This window comes from Pelodiscus sinensis, chromosome 4 (assembly GCF_049634645.1).
Source record: "Pelodiscus sinensis isolate JC-2024 chromosome 4, ASM4963464v1, whole genome shotgun sequence".
In the NCBI taxonomy this organism is placed as follows: Eukaryota; Metazoa; Chordata; order Testudines; family Trionychidae; genus Pelodiscus; species Pelodiscus sinensis.
Genome location: NC_134714.1, coordinates 50,978,337 through 50,997,048, shown reverse-complemented (window position 1 = coordinate 50,997,048; position 18,712 = coordinate 50,978,337). Strand labels below are relative to the sequence as shown.

The following is an 18,712-nucleotide window of genomic DNA, read 5'->3' as shown; positions in this document are numbered from 1 at the left end:
CTGGTTAGAAATGGGCGAAGGGGCTACAGATAGTATTGATGGGTTCAATTTCTGGTTATATCACCAAATTATGTCTGACTTTGGGCAATGTAATCTCTGTTGCACTTGCTTCACTTTATTTAGTCATAAAATTCATATAACATTTGTCTCAGGTTTGCTTTTAAGGATTCAGTGTTCGCAAATCACTTTGAGCGCATAGACACAAGACAACACAAGAGCTATGTTTTACTATAATATTAAAAATTCTAAGATTCAATAACAAATCTAGAACTACAGGAATTAAAGGTCAAAATAAAAGCACATTTGGGTCCATAGTAGGGTGTCTCAAAAGTAACTGGTGAAAGAATATTTGTGGTTTCTAGGATATGCTTCAGTTTGAATTATCTCCAATAGCACGTAGTTAGACTTTTACATTCTTTTGCCCTGGTCTTACAACTTGTCCTGCATTCAGCAAGTCACAGGCTGGGCAACTTTTCATAGCAAATGTAGTACAATATACTATTACCAATATATGTAGTTACCTTTGAAAATATAAACAGTATTTTTGAACACACTATTACAATATGAAGTTTCTTTCCACTGCCAATTATAAAAAATGTTTTGGTACAAAATTCTATGCATATGTACTCTTTTTATAGGAAATAAAATTTGATTTCATTCTACACCTATAGATGGAAGAAAAACCTGTCATTTAAATATAGTGAATGTTACAGGTTGTATCTAATCCAGGAGCAAATGCGTAATTCTTCAACTGTACTCAATGCTGCTAGGAGCTGGATAAGTAACAATCACAGTTGCTTTATTTAAAACGTCTATATTTTCACACTAGGAAAAAGCTGGTACTCCTGTACTGCACTCCTGTATTGCAATTTTACAACTGACCTGATTTTCTGAAGTATCTTTAGATCAATGAGATTAGTGAGTTCTGTAGCAAGAAGAGGGCCTAAAACATAAGCCCATATATCACAGCCTGAAGCCAGGCCTCAGGCCTAAGCAACAATGGTCAAGAATAAGGCTAAGTTAAGCTGTGAGCACAAGGCAGGCTCTGCTTGCAGAACTTAGCAAGAACAGGGCTGATATCGCAGAAACACTCATACCTAAGAGTATTATGCACAGGCTATAAACACATTCCAGAGGGATGCTAACAGAGCACCTCGTTAGGATACATCTTGGTACTAAAACACTCCTCAAAGATAACAGGGACATACTGACCCAAGTTCAGGATGGGGTCAAAGATGATAGCATGATAGATAGCGATGCTCTAATCAAACCACCATGTGCAAGGTAATGTCTAGTAGCTAAGTACATCTGAGGGTGGCACTTGATGTGTCAGGAGTGATGTATAACTTGAATGCATCTGTGCATAAAAATGTATCTTAAAGGGGCTGTCCTTGTCCAGCTTCGGAGATCCCACCACTGAATGAACTGAGTCTATTGTCATGGGCATACATTCTTAGCATCCGCAAAGTCTACTCGGTACTATTACTGAGCTTCGCTTACAATAAACCTGGTCTGGTGCCTTCATCTCTTATCTGATTTTTAGGACTTTGGGGAAAGGAGGAGCTTTCAGAGTCTGCTGTGCTGGCAGTTGTGCAGATTTAGTGCAGAATTCAGGGTGAGCACATGCAGGTAGCCAAAAGGTTATCATAACTGCACAGAGAAAGATGCCTGGCAGGACACCCTATCAGTGACTTCTCAACACAACTTTTTAGCATCTTTGACAAATAAAACCACTAATCTATGACTCATAGATGAAATATGTCTGGTCACAGAAAATATACAGTAGAACAATCGAGTGTATACCTTCTGCACTTCTCCGCTTTTCTCTCACATGTTCTTGAGACGCAAAAATAACCTGTCGGACTACTTCAAGAGTGGCAAGCTGAATATCAGTTGATTCTCTGGTCAGTATGAGTCTATGGAGAACATTCAGCAACTCCACACCAAGCTCCTGTAGAAAGAGAAATGTTCTAAATCTTGATATTCACTAACTCTTTACTTACTACCCACAAGCAATGTTTTCTCTAATTTTTTCCACCCATGTGCAGAATAAATGTTGTTATAGGCAGTGAGGTATATAGATGTTCACCACCAACAGAAGCACATACTGCCTGCTATGGGTGCTGTGAATGCGCTACTACTCAGTTTGGTGGTATTTGAATCTCTTATGGGGGGCTGCCCAAGTGCTCAGCTTCCAGGGAAAACTGCCCACAGGCATCACGGATTCAGAACTTGAAAGTAAATTTTCACAATGCTTTGAAAATGTAACATGCTATACCTGAACACAAGCAACAGCTTGGATTGCACAATACAATCAGTGCCACAGAAGAGCAAACTAAAATTTATTGTACATTGAAGGATAATTGAGAGTTCACAGTCACAATATCCTGGAATTAAAACTAATAATTTCTAAATTAGCATGTTACCTGATCACCACCTATTTTAGACCTAGGCCAAGGAACATCAAGAAATGCTTGCAGAGCATGTAGGCAAGCAGTAATGTTTTCCATTGCTGCATCTGACCGAGGTGAGCAGAGGAATTCCACACTAATTCCTGAAATAGCATGAGAAAACAAACAAAAAATGTTTTCTGAAAACATATTTCAAGTAAATTTGTAAATCAAAACAAGTAAGGTGCCAATGTGCTGATCAGACATGGAAATAGCATATGAATCTTTTATATTTCCATGCCTCAGCAAATTAATCTCCACCCGTAAACATTTTGGACAGGGACTTGTTGCAAAAATAGGTTCTGTAACTTTTTGCTTGCTTGGGAAGAACCACAAAAAGTAGGTCAAGTTATTTTTAACAAAGAATGTAACAACAGGTGCAAGAAAACTAAACCTAAAAAACTGAGTAAGTCCAAACAAAAAGGCATGTGATATAACTCAATCTATGCTGAGATCATGCTTGGTGAACAAGAAAATGAGGGTGGAGACATTTATGCATCAAAACTGGTGTTTCAGAAATTAGGCCAAACTGATTACCAAAACAACAGAATGGGCTAATCCACCCATCTCTCCCCTCTGGATCATTAAAGCAAGACTTTGAGGAAAGTATGGAAGAACAGATGGAAGCTACTGGTGCGAGTTTTGTCATCATGACTGCCACCCACATTGGCTCCTGGGACACTGGACCTTTTTAACAGTATTTAATGATGGACAATGACTGTTAAGTTAACATTTTTGGGGTCCTTTATTCCATCTAAATACAGATCCTGTCCTTCTTGATGTAAATACAGTACAGGCAGTCCCCGGGTTACATACAAGATAGGGACTATAGGTTTGTTCTTTAGTTGAATTTGTATGTAAGTCGGAACTGGCTCCAGATTCAGCCACTGCTGCTGAAACTGACCAGGGGCTGACTACAGGAAGCTGGAGGCAGAATTGCTCTGCCCCCAGCTTCCTGGAATCAGCCACTGATCAGTTTCAACAGCGGCTGAATCTCGAGCCTGGGACAGAACAGCTGGGCTGCCAGGTAGGTCCTTGCAGGACCAACCCGGCAGCACCCCAGCTGCTCTACCCCAGGGTCCACAACAAAAGCCTGGTCCGATGGGGTGGGCGGCCCACTAGCTGCGCCCCCCCCCCCAGCAGACCAGGGACACGGGGAGCAAAGCTTACGAACGGGGCTCTCTCGCCCCGGAGCTTGCAGGCAGCGGGACCGCCCAGAGCGCAGCGGTCCCGCCACCTCGACCTCTGGGGCGAGAAAAGCTGCTCCGGGTGCCCCTGGTCTGCTGGGGACCGTCTCCAGCAGACCAGGGACACCCGGAGCAAAGCCGGGGAGGCGGAGGAGTCCCGCGCCTCTGAGGCTTTGCTCTGGCAAAGCCGGGGAGGCGCGGGACTCCGCCGCCGCTGCGGCTTTGCTCCCCGTGTCCCTGGTCTGCTGGGGACCGTCTCCAGCAGACCAGGGACACCCGGAGCAGCTTTTCTCGCCCCGGAGGTCGAGGTGGCGGGACCGCTGTGCTCTGGGCGGTCCTGCTGCCTGCGAGCTCCGGGGCGAGAAAGCCCTGTTCGTAAGTGCGGATCCGACATAAGTCGGATCCACGTAACTCGGGGACTACCTGTATCTGAGATGATGAACAGAAGCCTCTAGGCAATAGACTAGAAATAAATAACAATCAGCTTCAAAAATCACAGAGATAGATGATGTAAATGTTGAGATATGGGTCCAATAAAAAGGAAAATTCTTGTAACTACCCCATAGAATTTTTGACTTAGGATACAACTGAAAACCTCAAAATGTAACATGTGAACTCCTGACACACTGATTTACATGACAGGATGAGTTTACAGGGAAACTGTAATCATAGCTTGGAAGCTCAAAGGCTTAGTATTTTTATTTAACAAAAAGGCTGATTTTTTAGCTTATCTTGAACTTACTATGCTCACCTAAGTAGCTAAATGTGGCAAAGAAATTTAGATGAATCTTGGGCCTGCTAACCCTAGACCTGCAGGAAATAATAAAAGTTCTCTGTTGGGCCTCAGGTGCTCTACGTTTTGATGGGTTAATCAAAAGCTAATTTAAAACTGTGGAGCCTATTGTCATGCTAATTAAACAAGTGTAATTCCACAGTAACCCCAGTCAAGTCAGTAATGTCAGCTTGTATTTTCACTGTCACCAAAACAAACTGTTCCTAAACTTAAAGACTAGTAGGTTCTTGGGCATTGCAGTAAATTGGCACATGTTCTGCTTACTTTGCATTGGATTCTGATTATTCTAGGAAAAAGAAAGACAGGCAGCAATTCTGTCCCCAAGCTATAAACCAGTTCTTGCCGTAGGTACTTCCAACATATCAATTATTCACCAACACAATTAAGAGCAGTCAAGCAAATATTACCAAGTATCAATAACAGTATTATTTATACTAAAATGACTGTTTAAAATCTAAATTCCAGACAGATTACATGCTCATCAACCAACCCAAGATAAGATGAAATCTGTCAGTATTCACATCCTCAGGAGATTTCACTGCAGCTCTGGAGGTGGAATCTTGACACATTGTAGTTGGGGTGACAGGTCTGGAGAGATTAGTTACTCCTTCATCTGCATCTACCACAAGGAAACCTGTGCTGGTGAGCCATAATGCTGTAGCATAAAGAATTAAAGCCCAGGAGTTGTGATAATGTGGTCTCGCATTTTCAATTGTCTCTGCAGTATAGAATGCACCACCTGCAAAAAAACCCGAAGTTTTAAATAATGTGACTATTTTCAGCTGTAAATCATTTTCTCTTACAGCTTTGAGATTCTTTATTATTATAAAAGTGTTACTGTTTTATAACATTTCAAGGTATTTCTTAATTGTTTAACAACCAAAGCTAACCTAGAGGATTGTTGTTGATAAATAAAATTATTAATAAAAAAAGAGAGAATCAAGTACACTTCTTTTAGTCTTTTTAATTCATCTTAAAAATCTACTACTACTCCATTCCAGAGAAATCTTTATCCTATAATCAGTCACTGATTTTGTGGTAAATACCTGCAAAATTATAGTGCGCTGGTTCAGTTTAAAATACATCTTATTTGTGTAAAAGTATATACTGTGAGTTTTATAAAGTGCACATATACAAATGATATCTAACATGAATAAAAGTACATAATTGCCTTCATACCTTCAACGGGCAGTTGAGAGGCATATTCTGAAGGCAAAGTTAAGAGAGCAAAATCTTGAAGTGCAGCAAGCCAGAGTTTGCTTAGAGTCCCAAGGTCCACCTGAACTAGGTCCAGAAGTCCATTAGCTGATGAAGTTAAAGCTCCATGGTTTTCATCTGTAGAGTTTGTGATCTTCAAAATTTGCTTGTGTGTGTCACTCTGTTTTTTTTCTCTTTCAACTGCAACTATGTAAACCTGTTCAAAGATCAACAGTCACAGATTTTTAAGACCAAAAGGGATTACTGTGATCAATGAGTCTGACCTCCTGAATGACACAAGCCACAGAGCTTTCTTCAATCAATTCCTGCTTCAAGTCTAAGAGTTGTGGTTGAATTAGGACATATTTTCCATCAAAGCATCAAGTCTCAACTTAAAGACTTATGAGAATCCACAACCACCCTTGGTAAGTGGTTCCAACAGTTACTGACTCATTATAAAAAAATTGCATTTGGTTTCTAGTCTGAAATCATCAACTTCCAACTAATGGATCTTTTATCTTTGCTAGATTGAAGAGCCTTCTAAATATCAAATGTCTGTCCCCATTGTAATCAATTTACTGTTTCACCTTTTTGTGGAAAAGCTAAATCAATTGAGCTGCTTGAGTTTTTCCACTTTAAGTGAAGGCCCTGTGTAAATCAACATTTAACAGACTGCATAGTTATCGTGACATTAGCCCAATACCATGATTTCTCTAACAGTGGGCATAGGGAAGTAGAAATGCCTGCTTCCACTTCCCTTCTGTTGGGAAAAAAAAAACCATGATTTTGGGCTAATTTGGCCTCCTGGGGGGAAAGGGGGAGGAGAGAGGTGAGTAAGCTTTCTGTCTAGCTGTGTGGCAGGGAAATGATCACAGCTTGTGGTGATTAGGAGTCTTGGCTGACAGTGAAAGTCAAGCCAGGGGAGACAATGCAATATTGACTGGCAAAGAGCTGTGACCAAAATGTACTGCCTGGAACACACATAGGTGTGTGAGGGAGTCATGCTCTAGCAGAGATAAAACGGGATGAATCCTGATCTCATCCCAATTATCCTGCTTGAACAGCTCCGACACCCACACCGAACACTCCTTCAGGGAGCACCACCCCATGCCTACTTTTGTTCCAAGTTGTGGATTCTGAGCTCAGCTTCCTGGTCTCACCAACAGGGTGATTCAGTGCCTTCTTGAGGCTTGTTAGTGAGAAGATGGCCCGAGGCTATGCACTGTGAACACTGCCCCACTCTCCCCTTTGTCCAGACAGACAGTAATGGGCTTAGTGTGGATTGAACTGGGTCGTGATCCCTGCCTGGGCTGGAAGGGACATCAACCTCTGGGCTCACCACCCATCAGCCTACTTATTTTCCAGGAGTAGCCACAGCCTCAGCAAGGAGGCAGAAGCTGGAATGGCCTGCTCCTGTCTCCCCATTACTGGAAAAATTACAGCAGCTGGGGAAGAGAGGAAGAATGGACTTCAGAGTCAGTATGTGAAATTCAAACATTTTCCTGCGATGTTTCCATGAAAAAACCAACACTGACACGGGGCCTAAACTATAAGACACGTGTTCCATCCTTTTAATTATTCACATGGCTCTTTTCTGTACCCATCCTAATTTATTATCATTCATCTTGAATTGTAGACATCAGAATCAGATACAGTATGCCATTAATAGTCATACCAATGCCAAACACAGAGGTAATATAACTTTTGTGTTCCTACCTGTCAGCCCTTGAGTATTCTCGGACATATTTATTCAGGCTCTGGCAACTTGAAGATATCTAACTTGACCAAGTAATTTTTCATTTGTTTCTTCCCTAATTCAGCCTCAGATTTGACCTCATTTTCACTGGCAATCAACATGTTAGCTGTCCAATTGCTACTAGCCTTTTTGGTGAAAAGTGAAATATATTGTGTCTCTACCCCTAGGCTGTGTCCAGACTCAGGGTTTTTTTTGAAAAAAGTAGCCTTTTTTCGAAAAAACTTCACCTGCGTCTAGACTGCAGCCGCGTTCTTTTGAAATTAAATCGAAAGAATGCGGCTTTTCTTTGGACGGCGGTAAACCTAATTCCACGAGGAAGAACACCTTCTTTCGAAAGTGCTCTTTCAAAAAAAGGCATTCTTGAAAGCAAACAGGCTTTTTAGAAAGAGAGCATCCAGACTCACTGGGTGCTTTCTTTCGAAAAAGCGGCTTGCTTTTTCGAAAGTTCCGCGTGCAGTCTAGACGCTCTCTTTCGAAAGAGGCTCTTTCGAAAGTATCTTTCGAAAGAGCCTCTTTCGAAAGAGGCTTGCAATCTAGACATAGCCCTACTGAGTAATGTGCCTACCTGTCCTTGATCTTCCTCTTTTGTTTTCTAATGCATTTGCAGAATGTTTCTTGTTACCCTATAGATAGCCAGCTAGTTTAAGAACCCTTATCTCTCTTCGCGTATTTTTCCCATCTGCAACATGGGGATAAACAATACTTATTTTTTCCAACTTACATCTATGGTATCTAGACTTAGCCTTTTAAGTTTTAGTGGGAAGAGGCTGTATCTTAGTGTGACACTGTCAGACCAGGTGACAGCTCATGCCAAGGTTCCCATGCTTGGAAGGAACCCTGCCAAATACATAACTTGAGTCAGTATCACTCTTAAATGTATTAATATTAGTTAAAACAATTATCAGAATTATAAGAATGAGTTATATTTTATTCAATATTTTATTGAATTCTTCTGAGTGCTGCATGCGTTAATCTCACATCTACACCCTATATTATGAGACAACATTTAATTGGTTGTACTGTAAACCTCTACAACAGTGTAAATAACCAAATGGGTGAGAAACTTTATTTAATATGAAGTGCTGATAGCCAACAAAACTTGTGTCTTGCCGAACAAAAAATTTCCATCGAAATCGGATGGACTAGCATGGGTTGATAAAGAGGACAAAGATATTTGCCATTTTGCCCTCCTCCCCCATGAAGATGAGTCATATAAATGGAATTTCTCCTTTCAACAGAGTCTGGAGCACACAAGTGGTGGAGCTGCAAGTGTCGCTGCCAACTCACAGCAATCAGGGAAGGTCTACATGCTGTTTGCAGTTGCTACGTGTGTAGCTTTCACTGGCTAGGAACCATGGGGGAGGTACCTGCAGGCAATGGCAGAATGTGAAGCTTCAGGGTCGTGCCAGATGTGGCCGCTATTGGAAGTGGCAGTGGTGTGGGTCCAGGGCAGGCAGGGAGTCCACCAAACAGGAGTTACCTACTGTAAGTGCTCTGCATCCCCTCCTGCACCATCCCTGAACCACCTCCTACACTCAAATTACCTCCCAGAGCCTGCCCCTAACTCCTGTCCCAGCCTTCTCCGGCACTAACTCCCATCAACATCCTGCAGCCCCACCCCAACCTCCTGCCTGGACCCCCCTCCTTCACCCCAACTAGGGATGTAAAAGGTTAACCAGTAAGGGCTGGAGCAGCTCCCTACCCGCCACAGGCAGGAGTCTTCTGCAGCCCTGTAGGACCTGTGACAGACAGGGAGCACAGCCCCTCGCCCAGCCTCGCTATAAGCAGTTAACCGGTTCAACATTACGTTTAACCTGTTCACCAATTAAACAAAATTTTACATACCTAGACCCAACCTCCTCATACCTGGCCCTACCACAGAGCCCCAATCCTCTCATTCATGGCACCCCCAGCCAGAGCTCTCACCCTCTGCCACAGCACAGTCCTCTGTCTCAGTCTGGAGCTCCCTCTTGCATCCTGAGCTCAGGGTTGGGGCACAAATTCAGGAAGACAGACAGCCCTTAAAAGACCAGAGAATCTGGCAAACCAGAGCAGCATAAAGGGGACTTCTGAGAGGAAATTAAAAGCAGTGGATCTCAAACGTTTTATATCAGTGACCCCTTTCAGGCAGCAAGACTTTGCGTGCAATCCCCCTTATAAATTAAAAACACATTTTTTTATATTTAACATAATTTTAAATGCTAAATTTATAATCTAAGATTTCAAATGAATTCCTGTTTCTCACCGCTTTTAAATTAACATTAAAATATATTTTATTGAATTATTGTTATAAGCAAAAAAGTGGTTTTAAAAATAGATACTGTTTAATATTGGGGGAGAAGGGAGAAGAAAACTTGGTCGATACCAACTGAATTAACTGCAAGCTTAACACCCCATTATTACCTTTTCTCCTGCATTGCTACTCAGTGGTGCTGCTTTCAAAGCTGCCCATTTCTGAAGGCAGCACAACTGCCAGTTGTTCAAATGAGCCAATATGTACCAACTCACTGAGATCACACATACGTCAAAACTCAACTTGCAGACAGTCACAAAATGCAAAATGTATTCACTTTGCCTGAGACATGTTCACCTACATAGCCTACTTGTGACAAATTAAATGCCAGTTACAGAATTTACAGCTTCACTGATGAATGATGTATATTCAACATAGATCGCTGAAGTGGACATCCATAAGTATCCAAGCCATCTAAATTTAAAACTGATATGGAATTAGTATGGAATATTAATATGTTCAATGCAAGCAGCTTGCTAGTTATTTCATTATGTATTATAAGTTCAACTACAGTTGAAGAACAAGTCTACTATTCTATAAAGTTCAAAATGGTCTTCTGTGATCACATTTAATTTTCATTTTAAAGTATGTTTTGCTTCTATCAAAATTGGATATGCCTGTGTCCCTGCATTTGGTTGTGTGTAAATTCAGTAGAGCAGGAGATCCCAAACTTTTTGACACGGGGACCAGTAAATCCATTCACGAGCTTTTGGAGGACCGGTAACATTCATTTGCATATTTGCATATTCATTAATCAAATGATGAATATTCAAATAAGTTGTTTCTGGTCCTCCCAAAGCCCCCAGTGCCAGCGTTAGCAAAGCTTTTGATACGGTCACCCACAATAATCTTGCCAGCAAGTTATGGGAATATGGATTAGATAAAATGGATAGAAAGTTGGCTAATCCAGGGTTTCCCAAACTTTTTACTTTAGTTGGAACCCGTTTTTTTTCAGTATTGTTTTTTGCAGGCCAAAAATATAAACGCATATTAAAAAAGAATGAAAAATGAATACATTTTCAGTGTTTCACCTGGCTGTATCCTCCGCCCAGCCTGGGTCAGGGCTTGGGGGACCCGGTGCCGTATGGGCACTCCAGGAGGCGGGAGCAGGAGCAGATTGGGGGTAGGGTATCTGTCTAGGAGGGAAGATGCAAGGAGGGGCAGGGTTGCTAGGTGTCTGGTTTTGTACCGGTATTTGGGGGCTTTGTCCGGAAACAAATTGAGAAATTACTAGAAATATAAAATGTCTGATATTTTCTACTTAGGTAAGTTTTAATATAATTAGGTGTATCAGTCCTTAGCTGCGAATTGCCTGGCTGGTAGATGTGCTCATGCTGCCTGAGTGTGTCTACCTGCCAGGCAGTTCGCAACTACTGGAGGGAGGGGCAAAATGGAATCCCTGGCCAGACTCATTCATCTGCCAGGGTCTGCATGGGCTTGGGTCAGTCCCGCTGCCCCCCCTTCTCCTCCTGATCTCCCCAGTCCAGCTCTGCTGCCCCCATCCAGCCCTGGTTCTCCCATCCTCCTCCTCCTAATCTCCCCCGGACAGCCTCCCACCCTCCGTCCAGCCTGGTTCCGCTGCCTGCCCTCCCTGATCTCTGCTGGATAGCCCCGCTGCCCGCAACCCTGCTTCTGCCGCCCGGCCGCCTGCCCCGATCTCCACGGGACAGCCCCGCTATCCTCAACTCTGCTTCCGCCGCCCACCCACCCAGATCTCTGCGGGACACCCCTGCTACCCCCAACCCTGCTTCCACTGCCTGCCCACCTGCCTCCCCCATCTCCGCGGGACAGCCTTGCTGCCCCCAACCCTGCTTCCCGGCAGCCAGTCCCCCCCCCACCCTCCCAGCACGCCTCGCTCTGCTCCCCTCCCGGCAGCCACGCTGAGGTCCGGTACCGGGCCATGGCCCGTAGTTTGGGAAACGCTGCAGTAGAGAATAGCAAACTTGTAGTCACTGTAATTTGTACAAAGTTATTTCATTATGCCTGAAAGAGCAGCTCAATACTTTAATTTTACAGTTACCAAGAGTCCTGTCATAAATCTAAATTACTAACCTCTGCCCATGCTTTGAGTACAGCCAATATCTCCATAGTTGAGGCACTTTCATTGTACAGCTGACTTTGTGCTTCTTTTCCAGCTTGTACTTTTGTCAAGGATGAGATGAGCAATTGATGAACCCTTCGAAGGTCATTAAAGTCACTGACTACACCACTTGCTATCCAAGCACTGCAAACCTAGCAATGCACAATAGAAAATGTGATCACTTGAACAAAAAAACCAATTTAAATAGTTGAGTTTTATTTGTAAAGTTATTAAATAAGCTTTCCCCCCAGTCCGGTATAGTATAAACTTTAAAAACAACAAATGGTCTGGTAGGACTTAATAGATTAACAAAACATGACAATGGTATCATGAGCTTTCATAGGCACAGCTCACTTCTTCAGATGACTGCAGTATTGAGTTTAGGATGTGCAGACCCAAAATAAACAGGGGAGAAGGGAAGGAAAAAAAATGGAAGGGGGAGGCAAATAAGGAACAAAGGGTAAGAAAATATTAAAGGGAAAACCAAATAGGCAGAACTGGCATAGTTAGTATAGTTAGTCTCAAATTAAAAACAATGATGAGTATCACTAATTTAGGGCCAATCACATGAAGGATGTCACAATTATCCCTTTCCCTAGGAAAAAAAAGGAAATTCAAAGTTTAAAGTTATTGAAGTCACTGTAATTTGTACAAAGTTATTTCATTATGCCTAAAATATGTGCTAAAATATTAAACACACTATTAAGTTAATATATACAATATAATTCTTCCTTATCGTTATGTTATAATATAACCATATAATTATGATTAATGCATAACAGTGTTTGGAGTTCCAGATTAAAATGAACTTTTAAAACATTTGGATTTTTTCATTTTTTTCCCTGCTAGAGTTGTAAAGTTTTAAAATTTAACCTTAACTTAATTTTCTGGATTGATAGTGCTTCTTTTGAAAATAAATATAAACTATAGTCACGTTTTTACTCTTCAGTTAACTCCAATTTAACAAAATTTTAATCTGTGTTTTACTCTGCACTGATTAGAACACAACTGGAGTACTATTGTGTCCAATTTTACCTCATATTTCAGGAAAGATGTGGACAAACTGGAGAAAGTGCAAAGAGAACCAACAAAAATTGTGACAGATCGGGCAGGAGAAAACTTGTTGTTCTTCGCCTCTGAGGATAGGACAAGAAGCAATGGGCTCAAATTGCAGCAAGGGAGGTTTAAGATGGACATTAGAAAAAACTTCCTATCAGGGTGGTTAAGTCCTGGAATACACTGCCTGTGGAATCTGGGCAATATCCATTATTGGAGCTTTTAAGAGCAGGTCAGACAAAGACCTGTAAGGGATGGTCTAGAGAGAATGCTTGGTCCTGCCATGCGTATTGGGGCTGAACTAGATGATCTCTCAAGGTTCCTTACAGTCCTGTGATACTATTTTATGTAAGATGGGTCACGTAAGGTGTCACTGGAAAAGTTATGCTTTGTTGAATAGAATTATCCTTTGTATACATGTATCATTTATATATCTGAAGTTATAAATACTAAGTATCTGTACTTCAAATTTAGTTATACCCGGGTAACACACAGTAGACAAGATACTTTCAGACTAGACATCTGGTTGGGAAGGGCCTATTCAGAGCAGAGAGTCAGTAGGGAAAATAACAGATCTTAAGAGATGCTTCTCTCCCACCACCTTAAGAGATGCTTATCTCTTGAGAATACTCCAAATATCTTGAAAGTAATAGCTGCTCTGACTCTACAACAGGGATGGGGAACATATGGGCTGCAGACCGGATCCAACCTGGAGCTTGCCTAGATCTGGCCCATGAGGCTTGGGGCACTCTCACGTGTGGCTGGAGCATGAGCGGCTGAATCCCCACGGCAAGGATGGGGAGCCCTGAACCTCGCAGGCAAGAGTCATGGGCCTCAACCAGTCTGCGAGTTCTGCCTAGGAGGAATGGAGGGGGAGGAGAAAGGGCTGGGGAAATAGCAGTGCAGGGAGTTATGTCCCTGTGCTCACAGGCTCCATCCCTGTAGCTCCCACTGGAGCAACAGCCAAAGGAAGTAGTGGGAGGTAGTGGAGTCTGCAGAGCCACCTGTACTCCTCCTGAAGCTTCACCACTTAGGTGCCCCAATCCCCCGCCCCTTCCCACACTCTCTCTCCTGCCCAGACCCTGCTTCTGCACCCTACTTCCTTGCTCAAACCCTGCACCCCCACACTGGCTCCTGCACCCTATTCCCACCCTGATCCTGCACTTTGGAAGCCCCTTCCCACATTGAATCCTCCTTTTTTGGCACTCCCCCCCCCCAATCTACTAGCCCTGGGCTCCCGGAAGAGTCTGGCCCTGGAGGGAAGACAGTCCTGAATCTCAGGAGTCCCTCTCACTCCTTGTGAGGCTGGAGCATGAGGGAAGGGAGGCAAGTGTCTCTCTCTCTTCCCATCCTTCTTACTTGGAGGGTAGCTCAGTAAAGGTTTTTGTTTTGTTTTGTGCTTCTCACTTATGTGTGGGCTCCCAACTGATTTTTCTGTGGGTCAGAAACCCCCGATCCAAAAAAGGTTCTCACCCCCACACTCTATAAGAACATGTGACCAGAACACGTGATTCTGGACTCCATCTTAGGATGGCAGTATTTTTCCCACAAACTCATCTGGAAACTAAGTTTAGAAACAAAGGTTTCCTTCCATATGCTAACACTAAACAAGGCTGGGAGTGATGTCATCTGTTGTTCTTCACCCCCACATAAGTGGCTCTGGAACACCTGAGGAACAAAGACTGAACTGGGGGAAGTGCTGGACCCAGGCTTGTAGACTGCTAAAAGATATACTTTTTTCTACCCTTTTAATATTTTTTAGCGTGCTACTAATGCAAGAGATCTACAGAGTTAATTCTTCTGAATGATTTAGCTTTAGCACAAATATGGTAGTTGAAAAGTTAAGATTTATTTCTTGATATTTTTCAAGATGTGTATTGTGTAAGGCTTTGTAGTTAGCTTGACATGCATTTGGGGGACCATTACATAATTGAAACAAGTAAGCACAATCTGAAACCCTTCCACCAACTGAATTTTAGACTTCCACAAAACTAAAAGTGCCATATTTCCTGTACCTAACTGCAGTGTTCCAGCTGTTCCTGGTTGTTTCAGGATTTGGTCCAAGAAAATGTCACTCTTCTCTAATGCATATTTATGGGCCACCCCCATATTTCTTCCAATCAGATACAGGTACCCACAGAAATCTTAGGATATCAAACCCAACTCTGGGCAAGGGGTTGAACATCTGGACCATTTTGGTGCCAACAGGGTAAACAAATCCAGGGATAAGGGAAGTCAAGGCTGCTGCAGCCGTCACTGACAGAGCCTGCTCTGGAGGGTAACCTGATTCTCTTGAGGTCAGAAACCAAATACTTAACTCTATTCTATCTTTATATTTCTATCATGCTTCTTTTTATGTTGTTTAAATATTGCTTTTAGGTATCTCATACTCCACGTGCTCCAAGGCTTTTCAAGAAAGGGAAGCTAGTCCTTCCATGCCCAACCTTTGGGGAAAATAAGATCCTGTGGGTATGAAATGCTTAGATAACTAGTATCTGTATACTTAGATAAGTTTTAGTTTGGTTTTGTTAATGCCATCTGTGGAAGCAATTCAGTTAATCTGGGTACGTTTACACTTATAAAATGAGGTTTAAGGGTAATTTAGAAAGAAGGGTTTTCTTTCGAAATAACTGCGTCTAGACAGCGTTTCTTTTTTCAAAATAGGGTATTTCGAAATAGTGCCCAGATGCGATTATGCAAATGAAGCACGGGAAATTCAAATCCACACTTCATTTGCAATTTCACTCAGCTGCATTTGCACTCCTCTCTCGAAAGAGGAATGCAGTGTAGACATACCCTCTGTGTTCTTAGTTCCATATTCTTTGTGGTTTTTGTAATCGTTATTCCCGTGGCAATAAAATTGATTTTCATTGCATTTCCAAATATGAAGTATTACTGTCAATCGACTGCAGACCCTCACAAAGGAGAATCTTATGGTTCTACCCACTTGTAACCTGGGACAGAGAGGATGAACTTAGAATCTCTGTTCAGATTGGCGAGCTGTACTCACCTAAATTGCAGTATAGCTCCTTCTCAAGCTATAGGCTAAAGGGATTCCTAATCTGTGTATGGAAGTGCTGGGGATTCCAAGCAATGCGTGTCTTCAGAATCTGCAGTCTGCTTGTATCAGCTATGGTTAGAATTTGCCGATTCACATCCTATCTGTGTAGTATCTTAGATTTAGTTTGCAATTTTATTTATTTACTAGGTAATCTGCTTTGATTTGTTTGTTATAATCACTTAACACCTCTTGTAACTAATTAATTTTATGTTTTAATCTAGTGAACTTGGAGTGAAGTGCATAGGAATCTTAGCTCAAAGAAGCTGCTGCACTGGGGAGTGGAGAGGGTGGGGAAATACTATGATATTACCCCGTACAACTCCCTCTGAAGTACAATGTGATAGAATTTTGGGTTTATGATCTGGAGTGTGCCAGAGGAACTGAGAGATACCTTAGCTTCAGCCTTTCTACTGTTAGTTCGTGCTGTAACTGCAGCTGGGTATGTTTCTACTTGTCTGTATGCAGCACAGTGTGAGAGGGAGCCCAGGCTGGTGGATCAGAGGGCTCTGTGGTATCCTAGAACCTGTCACAGGTATTTCTCATGTTTCAAAGATACATCGCATCAACCTTAAATTTTTTGAAGCCAGATTCACCAGTACACTCTGGTTACTGTACCCAACTGTGCAAACCAATCACAGCATGCAGGAAGCTCTCTTCAGAGCCTAAGCCTCCTTCCTGAGACCTCCACTTTTCCAACACACACACACTTCTTCCTCCCTCCTGTTCCCCAATTTTGCTCTGCATTAGCATTTTGCTAAGTGTTAATATCTTATATTGGACCGACAGCCAACCTACACAGAGCTCTTTTTCGGGTCTAAGAAAGGTACTCCAAGCACCACAGTGCACAAAACAGAACAGATTGTTTATTATAGATAGTTAGCATATATTCTAATGGACTATTCAAGGTAGAATGACCTGTCAGCACCTCCGCTGCACTCCTCCTGCCATCACTGCTGAATCAATCCAGTGCAATTGTCAGTTTTGGAAAGTAAGTTGTTTTAATAATGGTAATTTTTTGGCATTTTTCTTCATAAATGATAATCTTCAAAACAGGGCTAAGTCTTTTGGCCTTAAAAAAAACTCCAACAACTATGCATCTGTCCATCACACAGAGGCATTTAATTTTTAGAATGTGTCTCACATTAAACACTTACCTGACATGCTTTTGCTGTGACATCGGGTGGAGTTTCTGGAGCAAAGGCGGGTCGAAGAGCAGCTCCAACCTAGAGAGAAATTATTCAGCACTTAGCAAAATAACGGCCTTTTTCAATTTTCCTCATAAATAGTAAATTTCCCTTTTATCCATAGGTGCTGACTCCATGGGTGCTCCGGGACTAAAGCACCTATGGAAAAAAAATGTGTTTTTCACACTCACTGGCAGCCAGCTTTTCCCCCCACCCAGCACCTCCTACCTGCCGCTGCCAATGACTCCACTGATCAACTCCTCCCCTTCCCTTCCAGTGCCTCCTGCTCACCGTAATCAGCTATTTTGCGATGTGGAGGAATGGGAATAGGGCATGCTCAGGGGAAGGGGCAGGAACAGCAGGGGAAGAGGCAAGTGGGGGGCATAAACAGGTGAGGCCAGGGTGGGGACTTGGCAGAAGGGGTGAAGCAGGAGTGGAAAGAGGTGGGGTCAAAGGTTGAGCACTCCTCTGGGCCCGGAGCAAGCCAATGTCTATATTTCTATCTATACCATGATTTGAGAGAATGATTGGAAGTTAGTTACATTCTTGTTGGAGAACTATATTGTTCCCTCTAGTAGCTAGCTGCCAGGTGTTACTTGGAATCCTACGATAGTGTTGTCTAAGAAATACCGACTAGTTCTGTAGCTAGATACCTCACTGATGGGCATGAAGAATATTTGGAGGAAGATAGAAAAAGGGCAAGACTGAGGAGCAATCTGACAAAACAATTATGCTTTTACCATAAAAGAGATTGTTTCCTCTCTGCAACAGTGAGATTAGAAGCTTGTTTCCTCTGTTTGCTAGCATCTTAACATCAGAACAAAGAAAGCTTCTCCCTCCTTGAACTCCCGACCCAATAAACAACTTCCCAAAACTAACAAAACATTACTCCAAATCTTGATAGACCTAAAGACGCTTAATAAGAAGTGGCATTTCCTTATGTAAGGGGAACTTGGGTTTAAGGAAAAGAAAGCAGAATAGTATTATTAATTAGCACAAACAGATTTTAATTTGTGTTCCTCTGGAAGTCAGAAAGACAAAATACAGATCCCATTCATTTAACAAAGAACGAGGTATGGATCAAGACACATGGATTTCACCAATCCTTAGTGCTGAGCTTTACGTTCACTGGAGGCAACAGAAGGAAAATTTTCCCTGATGATTCAAAATGTTCACATCTCATGCTGAGTGACTGACTGTGTGTCAAAGGTTTTTTTGAAGTCGTAAGTAATGCTATGCAGGATGCAAACAGGAATTCTTTGTTTCCAAAGTATCTGTACAGTCTCCATCTTCAAATTTGTTGTAAATGAAGTTTCTGCTAATTTAGCTGTCTGTGGTAACAGAAACATGGGGAGCAATGCAAGCCAAAGCCTGTGTTTTTCACACTTATGTCCATTATGGCTGGTGCAGACAACAGAGAGGAGCTGGATTTATAAGTGAAATGGGTAACTCCTTCCTGATTGGGTTCAATGTGTTGTTTTCCTTTAAGGAATTCTGTGTGGGCTTTACTCAAAAAGCCCTTGTTTGATGTTGAAAATCTTGCCAAATAGCTATCCTATAGATATTTTCTTTCCTTTCTAGTGAAATATTATTGAACAGGTTGTGGTGACACAAATCTCAGAGTAGCTAATGGCTGGAGATCTCCTGGACACCTA

The 18,712-nt window shown here is 42.3% G+C and overlaps 1 protein-coding gene across 14 annotated transcripts in view; it reads right to left on the bottom strand.

Moving 5' to 3' along the window:
* The window catches only part of HEATR5A (HEAT repeat containing 5A), a 126,359-nt gene that overhangs the window by 11,064 nt on the left and 96,583 nt on the right, over window positions 1–18,712 (bottom strand). For all 14 annotated transcript variants that reach the window (XM_075926962.1, XM_075926964.1, XM_075926967.1 and 11 more), the window contains 6 exons: window positions 17,028–17,096; window positions 11,729–11,908; window positions 5,610–5,844; window positions 4,921–5,169; window positions 2,427–2,554; window positions 1,804–1,951 (listed from right to left, as the gene is read on the bottom strand). In XM_075926962.1, the coding sequence (XP_075783077.1) occupies window positions 1,804–1,951; window positions 2,427–2,554; window positions 4,921–5,169; window positions 5,610–5,844; window positions 11,729–11,908; window positions 17,028–17,096 (1,009 nt within the window). The remainder of the gene's footprint in view (window positions 1–1,803; window positions 1,952–2,426; window positions 2,555–4,920; window positions 5,170–5,609; window positions 5,845–11,728; window positions 11,909–17,027; window positions 17,097–18,712) is intronic.